The sequence below is a fragment of the Mirounga leonina genome, unplaced genomic scaffold (assembly GCF_011800145.1).
Source record: "Mirounga leonina isolate KUSES-001 unplaced genomic scaffold, KU_Mleo_1.0 Mir_151, whole genome shotgun sequence".
Classification (NCBI taxonomy): Eukaryota; Metazoa; Chordata; class Mammalia; order Carnivora; family Phocidae; genus Mirounga; species Mirounga leonina.
This window is the reverse complement of record NW_023270377.1, coordinates 42567132-42586287: the sequence shown is the minus strand read 5'-3', so window position 1 is coordinate 42586287 and position 19156 is coordinate 42567132. Positions and strand designations below refer to the sequence as shown.

The window sequence follows — 19156 nt, the reverse complement described above, 5'->3', positions numbered from 1 at the left end:
TCATTACCAATTTGGATGCCTTTTATTTCTTTTGTTGTCTGATTGCTGTGGCTAGGACTTCTAGTACTATGTTGAATAAAAGTGGACATCTTGTTCTTGACCTTAGGGGAAAAGCTCTCAAGTTTTTTTCCCTATTGAGTATTGTTTTAGCTGTGGGTTTTTCATATAAGGCTCTTTATTGTGTTGAGGTATGTTCCCTCTAAACCCACTTTGTTGAAGGTTTTTATCATGAATGGATGTTGTATGATAATGATCATGTAAGTGGAACCATCCAGTGATTCTATTTTTTTTACTCATTTCAGTAGTTTATTGATTGTTGGCATTCTGCCTGCCTGTCTGCCAGTTACTGGGGTAGCCGTGGAAGTACACATAGAGGAGCTTTAAATTGCTTCTATCAGACAGCTCCCATATACTCATTCCCACAGAAAATTACATTTGAAACTGATGTTTTAATTGTCATGGTTTTAAATAGTTTTCAGTTTCTGAAAGCTCAGCTAAAGTTATTAAACTTGGAAAGGTTTAAATTTAAAGCCCAACATAAATTAAGATTATTATAGTTTATTGTATCATCATTTAATCTGCATGTTTGAATATCTTTATCCATAAACTACCTTGAAAAGTCTCTTTTTTGAGGACATAAGCACTGCAAAATAAAATTGTTACTACTGTTGATTAGTTCACTATTTTATGTTGTTACCCAAGTTTGCTAATATTTCAGCTTCTGGTTTTATGTACATTTACTACTTCATGGAATCTCTATTGAGTGCCATAATTTTTCTGCAAACTTTCTCAGTTAAAATTCTGACTTATTTTTCAGTTTTTTATATTTTACAAAAACTAGAGGATGACGTTGGATTGCTTATAGATTATAATAGATTATAACCGGAATATTGATTTATATTTTTGTGTTGCTTTATGGTTATTTGATAGAATAGTTCTTTCATATGGCTTGTTACTATAGTACCCATTATATAGGAAATGAAAGTTAAACAATTTGATGGTTGAGCCCTAGGGTCATGCTCGTAAGCAGTGTTCTCAAAATTTTTATCCATGTCTTCTCATTCTCATTTCAGTTCTCTTCTTGATGCATCATGCCGCTTTATTAGCATGCAGTGGTATTTTCCATGAGATAGTAGTTAAGTTGGACAATATTAGTGTGATTTGTTAAAATATGAAAAAACAATGGCCAATGAATAGCCAGTTTCTTACACCTGTTCTGTTTATTTACAGGATCTTGTTTCTCTCTGTAATTTCCATAACTATGATAATCTGAGACACTTTGCAAAAAAACTTGATCCTCGAAGAGAAGGTGGTGATCAAAGGGTAAGCAAAATTCTTATTTAGATTATTATGTAATATTTTTCTAAGAGAAAGAAAATGAGATTCACCTGTTTGAATAGAACTTAGTTTAATTGTTAGTGGCCTCATATATTTGCTAATCACAAATGAGTATACACAAGTTGTTGACATTTTTACCCTGGACATGGTAGTATATAGATATTGCTGTTTTATTTAAATTTAAACTGGTTAGCCTAGCAGCAGAGTTTCCCCACCACCCATTTTCCTGCTATTTTAAGCAATATTTTTATGAATTGATTCTGTTAAAAAGAAAAAAGAATTGATTCTGTTCCAAGAAAGCAACATTGGAGAGTGCTAGCTGCATGCTATAAAAGAAAGCCTTGTTTTTACTCTTAATATTTGTCAGTTATAGTCTTGAAGTTTATTTTGATGTGGATGGATATATAAATGGGAAAGGGATTTATAGTATTAGTGAAAGACCTTTCAAAGCCTCATAGTAAGTTTTAGTGGCCACTACCAATGAAATACTTTTCTTTAAAAAGTGTTTAATATAGAATTCTTGACACTCTTAAAGTAATATTTATTTATCAGTGTGTTTGGCTTCATATTATTGCACATATATACTTTTTTAGAGCTAATATTTAAGAGTCAGGACTTAAATTTCAGGAACAGGATTTTTTGTCTTCATAGTTATTCACTGGAACAAGGACTTGCTTTGAGTTTTAATTAAATTCTTTTACATCCCATCTGGATGTTTATAGTAAATAACTAATTAGACTTGAAGCTAATATGAAGCACTTATATAAGTAGAAATTATTTTTATGCATAGTAAGAAAATTTTCCTATTGTTCCAATCAAAGTAACTTCTAATAATATGAGAATTATACAAAGCCAACAGAATAGAAACTTCCATGAGAGTCAACATGAGTAACATGGAACAAAACATCAAATGGTGGTGGGTGAAAATGTTAACAGATTTTAATAACATTCATTGAAAAATACCGTTTTATAGCTTGGACCTTTCTTCACTCAAGTGCACTAATAAATTATGTATGTTGCTTGAACAACTAGCATTCCTTTGGACCATTGGACTATGAAAGTCTCCAACAAGAACTTGCTTTAAAAGAGACAGTATGGAAAAAAGTGTCACCTGAGTCAAATGAGGACATCTCTACAACTGTAGTATATAGAATGGAAAGTCTGGGAGAGAAAAGCTAAAGAAATGGGTTCTAGTTTCAGAATGTTCTTCATTTAACCTCTCAAACATCTTTAGCTTTTTTGCATACTATAAATATTTATTTGAGTTTTTTGTGTTCTCAACCTTGGGTGCTGGAGCCATAAAGCTTTTTTTCCTTTTAATCTTTGTATAAAGATAAGAGATTAAAAAGTGGATTTGTTGGTCTTTAAAAAAGTATTTATAAATAAGTAAAGCAAATTTGCTTTATTTTTGAAGATGCAAAAAGGAAAAATTCCTTTAAATTTTTTGATGGTATAATTAAAATTTTAACTTAATCCTCATTTTAAAATAGTAACAAATGTTTAATTTTTTGGTTCTAAAACCCACACATTGAACTCATAAATTTCATTACATTTTGTTTTTTCTTTCCCAGTTTTAAAACTTACATGATGTCTGTAGGGGCAGTAGAAAGTTATTTCTATGCTAAATACAAAACTAAAAAGGCAAAATTAATGAACCCCAAATTATTTAATATAGCAGTAGATTATAAAATTAGCTTAAGTTTACATTTTATGCCCTTTTTAGTGATAGATTGGCTTTAAATTTTTAAAACTTCATTTTAAATTTTATCAAACACTTTAAAACATAAATCATGTCTTTGCTTTTTTTATTTTGCAATTTCTCTATGTTCTGTCAAAATTGTCATGTACAGGAGTGTCTTATGTTACTAAAACATTCCAGCCAAAGAATTTCAGAAGTTAGATAATGACATTTCACTGTTAAAAAGCTATAATGGTTACTCAGAAGGAGCAACAGTGGGTGTCTTCAAGTGAAATGTTTACCTAAACAATTTTGTTTTCGTATTACCCACGTTACTTTTTCTGTTATATTTAAGTATGAATGGTGAAGTCTTGGGTTTTAGCTTTTAATATTTTTATTATCCTAATAATTTCACAAATGCTAATGAATCTTTTATGATAAATTATAATAACATCTCATGAAGTTTGTTTTATTTGAACTCTTTTGGAGTACTTAGGAAATGAATTCAGTCTGATGGTAGTAAGTATGCTACTAAAATGTTAGATCTGAATCCTTTTGTTTGGTTATAAAATGCAATATTGAGAATCAAAACTTGTTTTTAAGAGAAGGACTGTTTTGAATAATTCAAAATGCTTAAAGTCTGTCTTGGCAAAGTGATTGTAAGATTCTGTAGGACCTATTCACACTTCTTCCTTCTTCCAAATATCTCTTTGTTTTTCCCCACAGTTTCCCATACCTACAAGGTGTTCTTGGTTTTTGTTTTATCCATTCTTAAACTTGTAGATTTTGGAGGAGCAGTGATGAGGTCTGGGGTCTAGAAGGAGAACTTGATAGTTTGTTTTTTTTTAGTGTCCTGGCATAAATGTGGTAGATAACGTCTATGAAAGTAAATAATAGTGTAGTAAAAAAGGTTTCACTGAGTAATTTAGATACTGGTGCAAAATAAATACAGAAAACCTGATCATATGATGTCTGGAGCTTGGGAACTATGATAATAGGAAAAGAAGTTCCCTTCCAAAGGTATTGGTCAGAAGCTTTTTGGGCTAACTTAAGTATTAAACTTAAGTATTTAAATAATTATATGTTAAGTTTTAAAGGATTTTATGGTTACTTGAATATTTCTCTAATGTATAAATGCATATCTCACTGGATACTTCTGGCTTGGCCATTGACAGGGGATTGGTTTTTTTGAAGTCCTCGCCTCTGCAACACCTTTAAACAGTATCATTTATACTATGAGTTCCACGAAAGCCATTTACAGTTTGGGGAATGTCTTAATTGATAGATGGGGGAAAAAGTTTTATTTTTTCCCCTATGCTCTAAATTGTTACATTTTACTATTTCATTTGGAGATTGGTTTTACTTTATAAAATGAAAATTTAATGTTTCCTGTTGTGTCCATATGTATAGATTTCAAAATTATGTTGTTAATTTATGGCACTTATGTTGGTAAGTGCACACTTACCAGTGAAGTAGCATTATCTAAGCTAACTGTGTTTTAAAAATCTTGTTAAGGATGAGCATCCAGAAATTTTTGTAGGAAGGTATCCAAATGGAAGAGGGAAGATACTGTGAATAGGCCCCCAAACTTTACCTTAAGAAAAAAATAAAGAAGGAAAATCTTTGCCAGATTTAAGGACATTCTTTAAATTGATTCCTTCATTATTTTTAATACCTTTTCAAATAAAGTTCTTGAAAAGTACCCAGTATTGTGGATTTAATGTTTCATGCCATTACTGATTCTTGATATTCAAGCATTTAGAAATTAGCACATTTGTTTTTCCTTTTTTTATTATTAACATTTCGTTTGAAATGCATATCCTTCCTGAAATACTTTATTTTTAGCATAAATGTTGTGCATTTTATCTTAGTGTTTGGATTAAAACATTTGTGTTACTTAGCTTTCTTTCATTTGCTTTGTATATTTAATAATGTACCTTTTATTTTCCAGTATGCCTACTTTTTGTATTGTACAATAAATTTATTTTAAGCTGATTTTATTGTTTTTTTTTTTTTGATGAAAGCAACTCTAGCATTTTAAGTACAAGTAGTTGAATTTTAACAAAAAATTTCCTTTATCAAGATACTATTAAAATGTTTTATATTTTTAATTCTGAGGCTGTTGTGAAGAGATACTAGAAATACTCAAAAGGGCTTTGTTTGATTTTTTTTATCTTTAAGCAAAGTATAGAGTTAGTGGGGTTTTTTGAGGGAGAGGACATTTCCTATTGGTTGTACTAGAAGTATTTGAATAAAGACTTTTCTCCCAATTTTTTTTTTTTGTTGTTTTTCCATTTGTCTACCTTCCAAAAGTCTACCCTGTATGCTGTTTCTGCTTTCTGAGGAAGAGTATCACTGGTGTTATTCACTGTGTCACTGTTGTTTTATCTGTTGTCTAGTTTAGGAAAATCATATTGCTAAATCAAATGAAGAGTATCATAATACTACTTTAGAATTGTCATTCACATAGAACTTGTATTAGAGTGGAATAACTATAATATAGAAATTCATCTTAACTACTTTTTAAGGAATTTAGTTTTCAGAAGGAACTTACTTCTTTCTGTATATTTACACAACATAGTCCAAATTATAATGAGGCTTCGTGCATTATTGGTTAAATACAGTACAGTTGACTCTCAACACAGGTTTGAACTGCATGGGTCCACTTATATAATTTAATTTGTAGTACAATACTGTAATGTATTTTATCTTCCTTATGATTTTCTAAATTTTTTTTCTCCAGCTTACTATAACATACAAAGTGTGTTTTAATCAACTGTTTATGTTCTTGGTAAGGCTTCTGGTCAGCGTAGGCTATTAGTAGTTAAGTTTTGGGAGAGTCAAAAGTTATGTGCAGATTTTCAACTACATAGGGGTTAGTGTCCCTTACCCCCACCCCAACATTGTTTAAGGTCAACTGTACTTTATTCTGTTTGATCATATCCATAATTTGTATCCAGAGAAGATGTCCCAAATATACTGTAGAATTTTAGAACTATTTGAAAGCGAAATACCATTGTTTATAAGAATTGGTATTTGTGGGATTTTTGATAAAGTTCTTTGGGGACTAGTAAATACGGAGTTCAAGTGTCATGATATATTCAAAATGTAATGTTTATGATTGTTTACTTTTAAAGATACATTTGGAATTTTTTTGTTGTTGTTTTAATCCATTTAAAGGTCAGGGAGAGGTGACTCAAAGAACTTGGTGGTCTTGGTCTGTCTGACAGTGTAGAGTTTTATAGGCATGTATGTATGTATGTGGAAAGAAACACTGCTATATACTGATATGCCAGTCTGTATCCTGATAATTTATATATAATGTGTGCATGTTTATATGTATGTGTTTGTGAGTATATCTGTGTCTATCTGTCCATCTATCCATTCACCCATCCATCCATCCATCCATCTTCTGAAAATCAGCATCAGTCCTTTCCACATAGTATGTTATGTGTAAATGGTTCTTTGCTTTATTCCTATTCCAAGTTTTATCATAGAATAACTCTTAACATTTTTGCTGCCCCAGGATTTATAAAATATAAGGTATTTTACTTGTTCATTTTAACTCTAAAGATTGTGCTTTCTTTTTCTGTGCCCTTTCACTACCTGCACTGTCAGAGTACGAGTAACAGTATTGGGGAACTCCATAAAAGGGAAAGCAAGAACATCAAATTTCATGTGGAAAGTTGACTTTATGGCAGTTTCCAAAATTTATTATATGGAAGGATTATATTCAACTTAAAAAAAATAATGTACTTCTCATTTTGAACAGCTTATGGAATAGTTTTATTCCAAAAATTGTGCACAATTTTTATTTTAAGAATGTGCTTTACTCTTTTCATTTGTGAAAATTTGGGTGTTTCTCCTAACCAATCTTGAAAATGCTAGAATGCAATTTTTTCAAAATAACATGATTTCTGTTCCATTCCTTTACTATTTTATATTAAATGTAATATTTACACTGTGTAATAAAACCAAAACCGGATGTTGGAGAATACAGCTGTTATGAAGTATCATGGCCCATCCTTCAAATTTTCACTTAGATTTTTTTAGGATAGACTTCACCTTAGTCCATTCTCTGTCATGGAGTTCAAAGGCAAAATTAAACAGGAAAATATATTCAAGGGGCGCCTGGGTGGCTCAGTTGTTAAGCATCTGCCTTCGGCTCAGGTCATGGTCCCAGGGTCCTGGGATCGAGCCCTGCATATCAGGGTCCCGGCTCCTTGGGAAGCCTGCTTCTTCCTCTCCCTCTCCCCCTGCTTGGGTTCCCTCTCTTGCTGTCTCTCTCTCTGTCAAATAAATAAAATCTTTAAAAAATATATATATATATTCAAATAAATTAAGTTCAACCACTTTTATTTCAAGTTGTAACATAGTTTGAAACATTTGTTTCTTACACTGCATGGAAATAGAAGGAATTTGATTGGACTGGGAGAGGTTCTTTTCTCCTTCTCTCTTCCCCTGCTCAAGTAGTTTATCAAAGTGAATTCCATACAGACTTGAAGAAATTTAGAGTTACACTTGGTCTGTTTTAGTTGAGTTTTTAAAACTACTATAAAGGCATCTAGAGCAAAATCTATCCAACATAAAACAGAGCTGGCAAAACTTGATGTTAAGGAGTCCTTAATTTTTTAAATAGTAATAGAAAAGATACTTACTTTTTAAATAGATGATGTTAAGGAGACTGATCATAAATCTTTGTATTTAATGAAGTGATTCTATTATATAGTTTTAAAATGTTCTTTTTTATTTATATTTTGAAATATGAAAGGTCATTAATTTTAAGGTTGACTTTACCATTTGTTTTGTATATTGTAGATCCACTATAGTGATTTTTAGAATCTGTAGCTGTAGAGATTTTTAAGATATATATGCAAAATGTGTAAAGCCTGTGTTGATTAAACTCTTATAATGGCTTTCTAATGAATTACATTAACCTTTAACTAAAATGAATGACATAAATTAGCACTTGCGTGTGTTGCTTTTTTTGGTGGTATCTGTGGTATTTTTTTGCATAAATTACTTGTTATGGAGAACTGTTATGTATGGGATAAAAAAACAGAAAAGAACAAATTATGATTCTTGGTGCCAAATGCTGTGATGAACTCCATACAGTTCAGTATGGAGGCTCACAAGAAAGAGTAATCAAGTGACAGATTTTGGCAATTGATCTCATAACACCATTATTAGACTTTCAACTCTAAATCTCATTTACTAACTCAGAAATATTTAATTAAATCTCAGTGATAAAGAACAACTTGGTATATCTATTTTTAAGCCAAATTTTAATATCTGAGGATTTGATTTTTCTGGACATAGTATTATTAAAAATAATGATTTTTTTCATTAAGTTATTTACCTTGCTGAAATACTTCCAATGCTAATACCTCAGATGATTGAAATTATCTGTTTCAATTGAAATTAGCTTTTAAAAGGAAAAGTTCTTACCTGAAATAGTTTTAGATTTGTTTCCATATTAACATGACTGGTGATTTTTGTTTATATAATAAAAATCTCCTCTGTCCAGTAATTCCACTTGAAGCCCTGAGTTATGTTTTAGTTCATAAACAGCTGAAGAGTTTATTTTATTTTTAAAACATAGTTCAAACTTTCTAGTTCTTTGATGTTCTTTCATTTACCATAATCTTGTAATTTATTAGAATTTCATAATTGAGGGGCGCCAGGGGGCTCAGTCAAGCATCTGACTCTTGATTTCAGCTGAGGTCATGATCTCAGGGTTGTGAGATTGAGCCCCAAGTCGGGCTCTGCACTGGGCGTAGAGCCTGCCCAAGAGTCTCTCTCCCTCCCGCAGTTGCATGCACAAATGCTCTCTCTCTCTCTCAAAAAATAAAATAAAATAGATAAGAATCCTATAATTGCGCTTGAAAGTAATCTTAAAGTTTATCTGGTGCAAACTCCCACTTCAACCAACCCCCCTTTCCAGGTTTCTTAGCACCTTGCTTTCTCAGTTAACATATGTACAATATTTTTTTCTCTGTTTTGATGGAGTTGGTCTGTTTTGTGTTTTGTTATACAGCCTTTTGTTTATTGGTTATTTGTAATGAAAAGCATAATTGACAATAGTTAATATGACTGTAAGTTATTTGGCAAACTGATTGTCCCATCAGTGTTTATATTATAACTACTTAATTGTATTTTTCTAGTAAACAGTCTTATGCCACAGTTTATAAAGACTAGTAAAGTTAGAAGTGAATGTTACAATTATACAGTAGTTCTAAAAATAAAACATTACCCTGGAACCTTTGAAAGAAAGTAAATGTAGCAAAAATGTGACTCTAAAAATAAATGTTGAACCATTTGCTTTTTAAAATAAGTTCCTTTGGGGCTAGGTTAAATATATAAGTAAAAAGTTTAAATTAGCAAAAGGTTATTGGAGTTCTAAATAAATGTTTTCTAGAAGAAAAATTCTTTTTCTTTGCAAGTTAGCTTTTCCCAGCACATACTATGCAAAATATCTAGCTTATTTCCTTTGTTTTTATTTTACATTTTTGGATCTCTGGGTGGCTTCAGAACAAGGCACCTCATTTGTCAGTATATTATTCTATCATGTATTCTGTCCTTAGCACCAATCTCCATTTAATAGCTCTGGGATTTTTATTTTTTATTTATGAAGGAAATTTATATTGCTTTTCTTGAAAAGCATTACTTTTTATCCTTTGTTGACTTAGAAATGTTACAACCTAAAATCATGTTATTCTTAAAAAAAGTATGGGTTTCTTTTCAAAATTTAAACTTGCCTAATGGGTAGCTCTTTTCTCCACAAGTTTATATAGATGAGAACCTCACCTTTTAGGAGACTGGCTCTTAATCAGTATAAACTCCGCTTGTTTTCCCGGTATACTTACTAAAATTAGAATGGTCTTGAAGTACTCCCATCAGTTATACTAGTTAACTGTTCATATTTGGACCATTCCATTGTAAAATTCAAATTGAAATTATGATCTTTAGCCTCTTGTTAAACTTTTCTAATTACTAGTTTTCATTATTTTTTATGTGCCTTTCACAAATCATCACTAAGAGGCAATTACAATTATCCTTCGAGGGGATTCATTTAATTCCATTAAATGAGATTAATTATGTTGTATAAAACCATGGTATAAATTATTCATTGGACTTCGTCCACGTTTTGTTGTTTTGTTCTTTCTCACAGTCACTCACAAAGATCCTAATTGAAAAATTCAAAATAAATTAATTTCAAGTATTCTTTATTTTTAAACTTTTTTCTCTCATAACTCATTTTTGGCTGAAAATGAGGTAACATAAAAATTATATCAAAGTTACTCATAAAATGGGTTTTCATTTTCAAGCCTTCATATTGCTGATATGTTCATTTCCAAATCTTTTAATATTGTTGACATTTGCCATTCAAGAGTTATTTTCTTTAAAAAGTTAAAAACATGACTTAAAATTCATGCTTTTTTTATTATAATAAAGTTTATGGTTGATAATTTATTATTTTACTTTCAAGTTTGAATACAAAAGCTGTGGGTCCAGGTCTCTGCACAAGATTTACAATATAAATAAAGAAATCAACTAAATAATATTGTTTCTACTTTGAATTGAAGTGAATGTTACATTTTTTGCACAATGAAACTTTATTAACATTTGATGAAATTATAGAACAAGTGATTTTGTTAAAATTCTACGGTGACTAATACTATTAATCCTTTTAAATCATACCAATAAAATATTCCTGCCTTAATGTCTCTTCTTCTTACCTGAAAGAGAAACTTTAGAGAATGGTTTTAAGGAGGTGGGGAAGTAGAGCTTAACTTTCTCCTTATGTGTTTGTGAAGTGTTTCAACTAAAACATGGTATTAAAACTTAGAGTACGTATGATTTTTTTTTCACCTGAAGGAGAAACAAAGGAAAAAGAAAACTAATCTGCTGTGTTTTTAGCCAAGTAATAAAAACTTGAGAAGCTTTAATTTTTATTTTGTCTCTGTGTGCACTTTTATTTTACATCCACCATATATGTCTGCCACAGAATCAGCACTGCTCTTGATTTGATATCCCTTATATGTTGGGCTTTGTCATGTAATGGTCTCATTTAGTGCATTTACCTCATATTTGGGGACTCTTGATAGAGGGCTGTTGCTATGTTAGCACTGAGTTTTGTAGTTTTTGCTTTGCAAAAATCCCCATTCAGTGCTATTGTGAATTTTAGAATTTTGTTTTAGTTAAGGATTTAGGATCTTCCGCAGAAGTTCTCAATAGGTTGAAACTTGTGGTTTACCTAGTGGTTTCTGGACTTAAATAGGATCAGTGAATGCTGGGAAGTTGAGCATAGGTTCTGGGTAGGTAACCTAATGTGATACAAGGCCTGAACCTTTTTTTTTTTTTTTTTGGCATGAACTTCTGAGCCTTGTTTTCTACCTTAAAAATTTATATAAATTTTATTCTTTTTTACCTGTTTTAATATTTTTTAAAACATAGTATTTACTACAAGTTCTGTGACTAACCTTTTCTCCAGAATTGGAGTAAAATTGGCTTCAGGAAGATGTACCATTCTCATTCATTCTGACATAGGTAATGGTTACCGTTTGTACCTAAAACTGGCAGTGATTTTAAAAAGAATGTCTCATTTATGCCTGCTGCCTGTACCCAAAGATCTTGGAAGCCTAGAGTTCCTTTCCCAGTCCCTTATCACAAGAAGCTTAGCAGTGTGCAGACTAGAACTGAATATACAGTGAGCAGTACTCAAAGGTGTGGGCCAAATTTTAGGTAATCTCAGTTTGCTTAGGCAGTCCAGTTTGCTAACCTAGGGATCTTGCAGTTTTCTGTAGACTTCCTATTTTGCTTTCAGTGTCAGTAATTTCAGTTAACTCTAGCAACAGTGCCTGCCCAGTGCACCATCAGCAGAAACCTGGTAACAAAAATTTGAATAGCATGACTTTTTAGCACTTACCGTGACCAGTGCAATGTTTTGAGATTTTTTTAATCCTTCTAAAGTCTGTAAAGTAGGTACTATTGTTACCTCTATATATTTATATAGATCTTGTAAGTTCCTGAAAGTCACAGAACTCTTTGATCTATAGAACCAGGATTTGCACCCAGGCAGTTTTGGTTCCAGAGCCCATTGTTTTGACCATGGACTATATTATTTCCCATTGCAAAATGTAAGTGGAGCAACTTATGTCTCCTTGTTAATAAAACTGGGATATTCCATGAAAATTTAAGGACAGTAACAATTTCAGAGTGCCTTGACAGAACAAAAAGGGAAATTTCATATTGAACAAGGTTATCTTGTGATAATTTCAATTTTCACTATAACATATAATGCAGGCAGTGTCTCCATCACATGTCACCAATATCCTATAATTGATTTTCAAATGTGCGTGTATTTATTTCACTCACAGAAAAGAGGTTCCTATCTCCAGAGATACTTGTACTAAAATTAAATGTGATGGGAAATTATTGGGGGACTTTCAGCAGACAGCACATTTATGTTCCAAAATGTTTATCTAAGTGGGAAAGTTAATTCCAATATAATTGACCATAGTAGATAACAAGTCAGCCCCAACTATTACACTGAAATAATTTTTTAGCTTAGCTTTCTTATGTTTTTCATTACTTAAAAAGTTTCCTTATTGTATATTCCTACAGCATTAAGTATAAATTAGTATATTAGCATTAAAAGCTGATGTTTATTTTAACTCCTTAAAACTTAGAAGATTCATTTTTAAATCATTTTAAATCTTTTTGTGGGTCTCCTTTAAATGTCAGCTAACCTCAATTTATAAAACCTTTATAAACCCTGACTCCATAAAACTTTTCATAGAGCTCAATTGTAGGGGTTTTCATTAATTTTATATATAAGAGTTCTATGATCTGAAACCTTAATATCCAAAAATGAATTCATTGTTCACATCTGCACTTATTTTTAGAATAAAATTTATTTTTGTACATAAACTGATTCAGTGATAAAAAAAAAACATTTGTATTCTCATCTATGGTCATTTATAGTTCTTGTATATGTGTTTTAATGATAATGTTAGATAAATAAAATCACAAAAACATGCCATGTGTACTGGACTGTGAAGAAACACAATTCTGCTATTAAATTATATCTAAAAAATAACTTCTACCTATCTCAATGCCCTTAGGGAAGCTGGTGGTAAATGTACCCATTTTCCAATTAAATTGTTCTTCCATTATTGCTTTTATAATAATGTAGTAGGGTGTAAGAGTGGTCAAATAGTTCATTCTTTTTATGGAGTTGCTTTTCCACTAAAGTGGCTCTAAGAAAGTGGCCAGGACTCTTCTGATTTCTTGGTTTTTAGGTCTCCAATTCAGTATTATTTGTCCCTGTTTACATAGTTATCAAACAACTTTTCATTTATTCTATATACCAAGAATTTTGTTTTCCTCTTGTTTGAGTTTTTTCCTCTTCATTTCTGGCATTACACATAGATCCTCTACCAATGTCTAAGATTAGATCCAGCTATATAAATGCAAATGTGTAACTTTTCAAATTATTTTTTTCCTTTTTTCCTATTAAGAACCAGTTATATCTCAGTATTTCACTAGTTTTTGTTTAAGCAGCACACAGTTTAAGATATTTAGCCAATTTAATTGGATGGAGCAGTTCAAATTTTATATAAATTAGCTTTAGCATTATCCTATTGTTCGTTCACTAATTGCTTCTTCATTCAACCAATATTTATTTGACTCTTGCATGATACATGCTAGATACTACCGAGTACTTAGGATATGTGATAGTTAATGAGTATGATCAAACCCTTGCTTGTTCGCAATCTAGAAGGGGATGCAGATATTGAATGAATAATTAATAAAATAGTTAAAATGGTGATAAGTGATTTGTTCATACTGATACATGTAGATCTAGGACATTTTAACTTATTAAGGAGGTGAAATGGCATATACCAAATGACACTTTTTATACACCTATACAAAAGACTTTATGAGATAAATGTACAAGGTATTTAAAGTATAAGAACATGCACACCAGTCTTCACTAAAACTTACCTCTGGGAAGGACAGGAATGAATGCAGGGGGAATACTGCATTGAACTGAACCCAGAACTAGTTGAAGTTCTGGGCCTGAGATGAGATGTGATAGAATGGGGAAATAGATGTGAGAAGGTAGACGGATATGAGATGTGTTTAACAGATGAAGGTTGGCAGCACTTGGTGATAGTGTCTGGTGGATGAAAAGAATGAGATGTCAAGTGGACAACTAGGTTTTAGTATAAGTGATAGGACAGATGGTGCTGCGTTACTAAGATGGAGAACACTGGAGAAGCCAACCTTGAGAGTACAGGGAGAAATGAATTTTGGTTATTGTAACAACTAAAGGTCTGTTTGGCTAGATATCAAGAGTGTGATTAGTAGGGGTTTAAATGAATGGGGTTGTTTTTCTAACATAAGAAGTCTGGGGGTAGAAAACCCAGGATGTGTGCCATCTGTAAGATATACTCCAACCAACCTTAGTGTGTTGGCTTTAGATTTCCTGCCTGTCACCTTTTAGTTGCAAGATAACTGTTCCACCTTTAGCCTCACTTGTATGGTCAAAGTGGAAGAAGAAAAGAAAGAGGGATACCTAAATCAGATAAGTTCCCAGAAACCCATCTGACACTTACTGACCAGACTAGCTACAAGGGAATCTAGGGAAGAATTTTTAGTTGGCACATTGCTATCCCTAACTAATAGAGATTCTCTTAGCATGGATGGGGTAGGGAATAGATCATAGGTAGGCAATTGGCAGTGTGAGAAAACTAACTTCCATTTGACGTATTTATATTTGTGAGATACCCAAGTAGTGATGCTGAGTATCACATGTAGGCTTAAAACTTAGGAGAGTGGTCTGAGTTGGAGATATAATTATGTGAGTTGTTAGCATGAAGAGAGTAGATTTGAAACTCAAGCTGTGTGAGATTGCTCCGGAAGACAGTGCAGAATGCGAAGGAACCTTAAGGAACTCCCATTTTAAAAGAACAGTACACAAGTCTCCCACTAGGGAAAAATGTCCCATTAGGAGAAAATCCAGCATAACATAGTAGAAGTCAAGGAAAGAGTATTGTAAGAAATTTGGAACAGTCAACTGTACCAAAGCAGACATCTTTCCTAATTTTCTTTTGGTGTTAAAATGCCCTTTTATTTAGTAAATGATATCAGTAGATGGTAGGGTTGTTTTTATTGTATGTGCTCAGAAAATAAAAAATCGGCAGCCCATATTGGTAACCTTCTTCCCACAGTTAAGAAAATTTTCTTGGCTTTGAGATTTAAAGGTCGGAGAACTATTGGAGTAGAGCAGGTTTGGCTGCTGATAGAAAAGACCCAGTAAAGAAGGAGAACTTGAGATAGATACAGGAGAGCAGAAATGGCCAATAAAGTGATGTCTCTGGAAAGAAATGGAGCTCTCAGCACAAGTGGAGGATTAGGTTTGGTGGGAGGAAAAGCATCTCTTCCAATAAATAGAGGACATTGAGAGGCAGGCAGGTAGGTTTGCAGACATGGTAGGGAGAAGTTGAAGTTTATGCCCATTGGCTTCCATTTTCCTGAAGAGTATGAAAGCAGGCTTTCTGCTGAGAATGAGTTGTGGATTTGGAGGGAGGCTGTGCGGTTTCTGGGCATAAAGAAGATAGGAAATGTTGATTCTTGAAGAGTGGGGCAGAGCTGAAGAAAATATGGCAACATTGTCAGAATAGTATTGAGGTTGGTAACCGTGGATTTGCTGTGATGCTAATCTGCTCTGTTGCCACCCGCCTCCCTCCCCCTATTATCTTATAGCTGCATTCCAAATTTAGGTTCAGAAGCTGCAGAAGATCAGGCAAGGGATTTCAGAGCATTTACCAGATAATGATTTTAACAGTAGGCTTTGGAATCTACTTTAGACCCTCCCTACGTAGAAGACCTACATTTAGGCTTTTTTCTTTTAGAATTTGATTCTACTTAAAGAATTTTCAACTAATATAGATTACACTAATAGGTGAGTTCTGTGTATGATTTTGCCATGCCCAACCGCCTTGCTTCACATAAAATATTGCTGATAAGAATTATAAATGTTAAAATACCGATACATGCTAAGCAGTCTCATGATAAGGCCCTGAGAATGGTGCTGGAGTGATTTTTTTTTTTTTTTGGCCTATTTATATATATATATTACACAGTGTTAAACATTGCATTATTTTTAAGGGTCTTTAAAATATCCTATTCTCCAGCAGCTTCTTGTATTATGTGCTGGAGGAACCTGTTAGCATAATTTGTTGATATTACAATGTCAGTGAAAGTGCTTTGAAAAGTGTATAGCACTAGAAAAATAGATGTCATTGTGCCTGTTCTGTGTGTTGTCTGTAAAGTTGGCATGTCAGACTTCCCACAGTAGAACTGTAAAATAAACATTAAAGAATGTAGAGAATTAAGTATGGCTCTCTGGAGATGAGAGATTTCTTTCTAAAATCAAAGCAGTCAGTAAGAATGTACTGTGGTTGGAATAACTACAGAATATTCATGTCCCTGTGCCTTGCTTTGTTGTAGCAACATTTAGGGCATGCAAAGGAGAGATGGGTCCTTTAAATTGAAGACACAATTCTGTCTCTACTGCTGCCAAGTCTTTGTTTTGTTTCTTGGCAGAAAGAGAAACTCATCTCTTTTCAGGGACCTTGTGTATATTTATTTTTAATTTCTACCAGACAGTGTGAGAATCTTTTGAATTCTATTTGCCCTGACCCTGTTTTGTTTGTTTGTTTGTGTGTGTGTTTGTTTTAAAGTATTACGTACAAGCATTTGGTGACTGTTTTCTTCTCTTTCTGTCTTATTCTTTGCTTTTAGTTTCTTTGACTCTTTGGGGTTTTACCTACTTGTTTTTTTAGTTAATAATAATTATAAATGAACATGACACTTTATCATGCCAGAAGTGTGGCACCTTGCCCTCTATCTGAACACACTAATGTTAGCTAATCTTCATGGAGTTTTACAAATATTTGTATAAGGGAGAAAGAGAGCCGGGAAGATAGCGAATATGAAACTTTGATAGTTGTCCGTGCCATATAAATACTCTTAGGTTTGCCACATGGAAAATGCACTTCTGTTCTTCAGGGAAATAGCTGCCTTTGCCCTTGCTTATTTCGATTTTCCTCCTATTTGTTGCTGACTTCTTAAGTAGGAATGCTGTTTGTCATGCCACACAAAGATACGATGTTAGCTACTTTTATGCTTGGATCTAAAAGGAGGGTTGCTAATGGGCCCACTGGTATTTTTTTAGGCCATTCACTGGCATTTACCGGAATAACATGAGCCACTGAGATAAGTTGTTTATTTGCTGCTAATGGTATAGCAATCATATTTGCTCTCTTGACATTGACCCAAAACTCATATTTCACTTTTAAAGACTTAAATGCAGAGACTGAAGATATCTTTAACTTTTTTCCTTCTGTGGCATTGATATGCCAAGTTGAATGATTTGTCTATTTTCTTTTCAATTAAAAACAAAATACCTTTGGCTAGCACCTCAATAGAAAATTAGTATTTCTGATTTCCCTAGGAACTGTTTCTTAGTTGCTGTCTTCTGATTTTAGTCTTGGTATTGTATTGGTGCGGAAATCTCATCTCAGGTTTTGTTAGGGAATCTCTTGGCCCAATAGATACTGCGTAGTGGTCGAGAGTGCTGACCCGAGCATCAGTCATACTGAGCATGAGCTCTCCCTCTGTCACTTACCAGCATTATTACTTTGCTCAAGTTAATTTAAATTCATTAGTCTTCAGTTTCTTGTCCATTGAATAATAACAGATAGTAATACTTAAAGCACTTAGCTCAGTCCAGAGAGAGTAGGTGCTTCATATTAGCTATTTTTTTCTAGATAATGTATAATCTGAATGTTTGTCTTTATGGGTTGTCAGATTTCTTTGATATAATCATGACTTCTTAATTTAAGAATAAGTAAAATTATTTCAGGTTTATCTATTCACTGAGAAATTTTGGAAATGGTATGCTTAGGAGAGTTTATTCTTTAATCAAGCAGAATGCAGTGTTTGGAGCTGCCATTTTGAGGTTATATTTTGTAAGTGAAATTTCTGTGCTCCTCTTTAGAGTAAAATTTACTATTCAATTTATTCCTCTCTATTAAAATTATTATATGAACACCTCCTGCATTAAAAATTTGGAAATGTCATGAAATTTCTGGACTGTTATTCCTTTAAAGGATTTTCTCTAATCCTCTGATGTCAGTTTGGATTAATTTTGTCTATATATAGCAATTAATAATTGTGTCTGAATAAGTCAATGGAAAAGCTTAGGAGCATGTAGCCTCATACTCACCTTCCACTTTTTAATCACAAAAGTATTATAATTTTGTTTTTACATGTCCATATGATATTTATATGAATATTAAATAAGGAAAAGAGGAAATAGCTTTGCTCACATACGCATTGTGCAGGTTTATATTTCTACCCTTGTTGGTAAGAGATTAATTTACATTTGATGACAACTTAAAATTTTTCTTTCACTATACTATAATAGTTTTCTATTTCTTAATCTGACCTTAAGAAAAATATTTATGAAAGAAGGCTGAAAACTTATTTTCATTTAAAGGCTCAAAAAGGCCAAGTTGGCGTGAAGCTTTTAAAACAAAACTGGATCTGGAGTGATGATGGTTTATTTAACAGATGAAGAGTATCTGTCCCATGGCAACAGATACTGTAGTGAGCTGGAAATGAGAGAGTGGCTTACGTCAAACTAGAAGTGGTACGAAGGGAAGGACGGTTTTTCAGTTACCTGCCTTTTTTTTTTTTTTTTTTTCATTAAAGCCGTTCCAAAAGGGCTGCATTATTAGTCTTTGTATGAAGACAGAAACTAATGAGGAAAAACAAGGGTAGCCACAGTGTTGCAGTTGGTAACAGAGTTGGAAATAGAATACTTGGAGTAAAGCTAATGAATCAATCCTCCCTTCCTTCTTCCCTCTTTGTCTCTCTTCTCCGACCTTTCCTTCCCAGCCTCCCCTCCTTCCTTTTGATATTTAGCAAAGGACCTTTATGGATTAGAGCTAAATTGCCATTTCATCCTTTTTCTTCTGTCCTTTGGATAACAGTCTGAGGTCTATTAAGGACTCACATCACCATGGTCTAGTTGTACAGAATTGAGAATGTAACCCAGCTACA

The 19156-nt window shown here is 32.7% G+C and overlaps 1 protein-coding gene across 3 annotated transcripts in view; it reads left to right on the top strand.

Moving 5' to 3' along the window:
- GLS (glutaminase) overlaps positions 1 to 19156 on the top strand; it is a 78751-nt gene that overhangs the window by 47659 nt on the left and 11936 nt on the right. Inside the window, exons 14-15 of one of the 3 annotated variants that reach the window (XM_035007516.1) lie at positions 1231 to 1323; positions 2371 to 5282. In XM_035007516.1, coding sequence (XP_034863407.1) covers positions 1231 to 1323; positions 2371 to 2517 — 240 coding nt within the window. In that variant the 3' untranslated portion in view covers positions 2518 to 5282. Of the gene's footprint in view, positions 1 to 1230; positions 1324 to 2311; positions 5283 to 19156 lie in introns of those variants that run through there. The other 2 variants (XM_035007517.1, XM_035007515.1) reach the window with 2 other exon arrangements.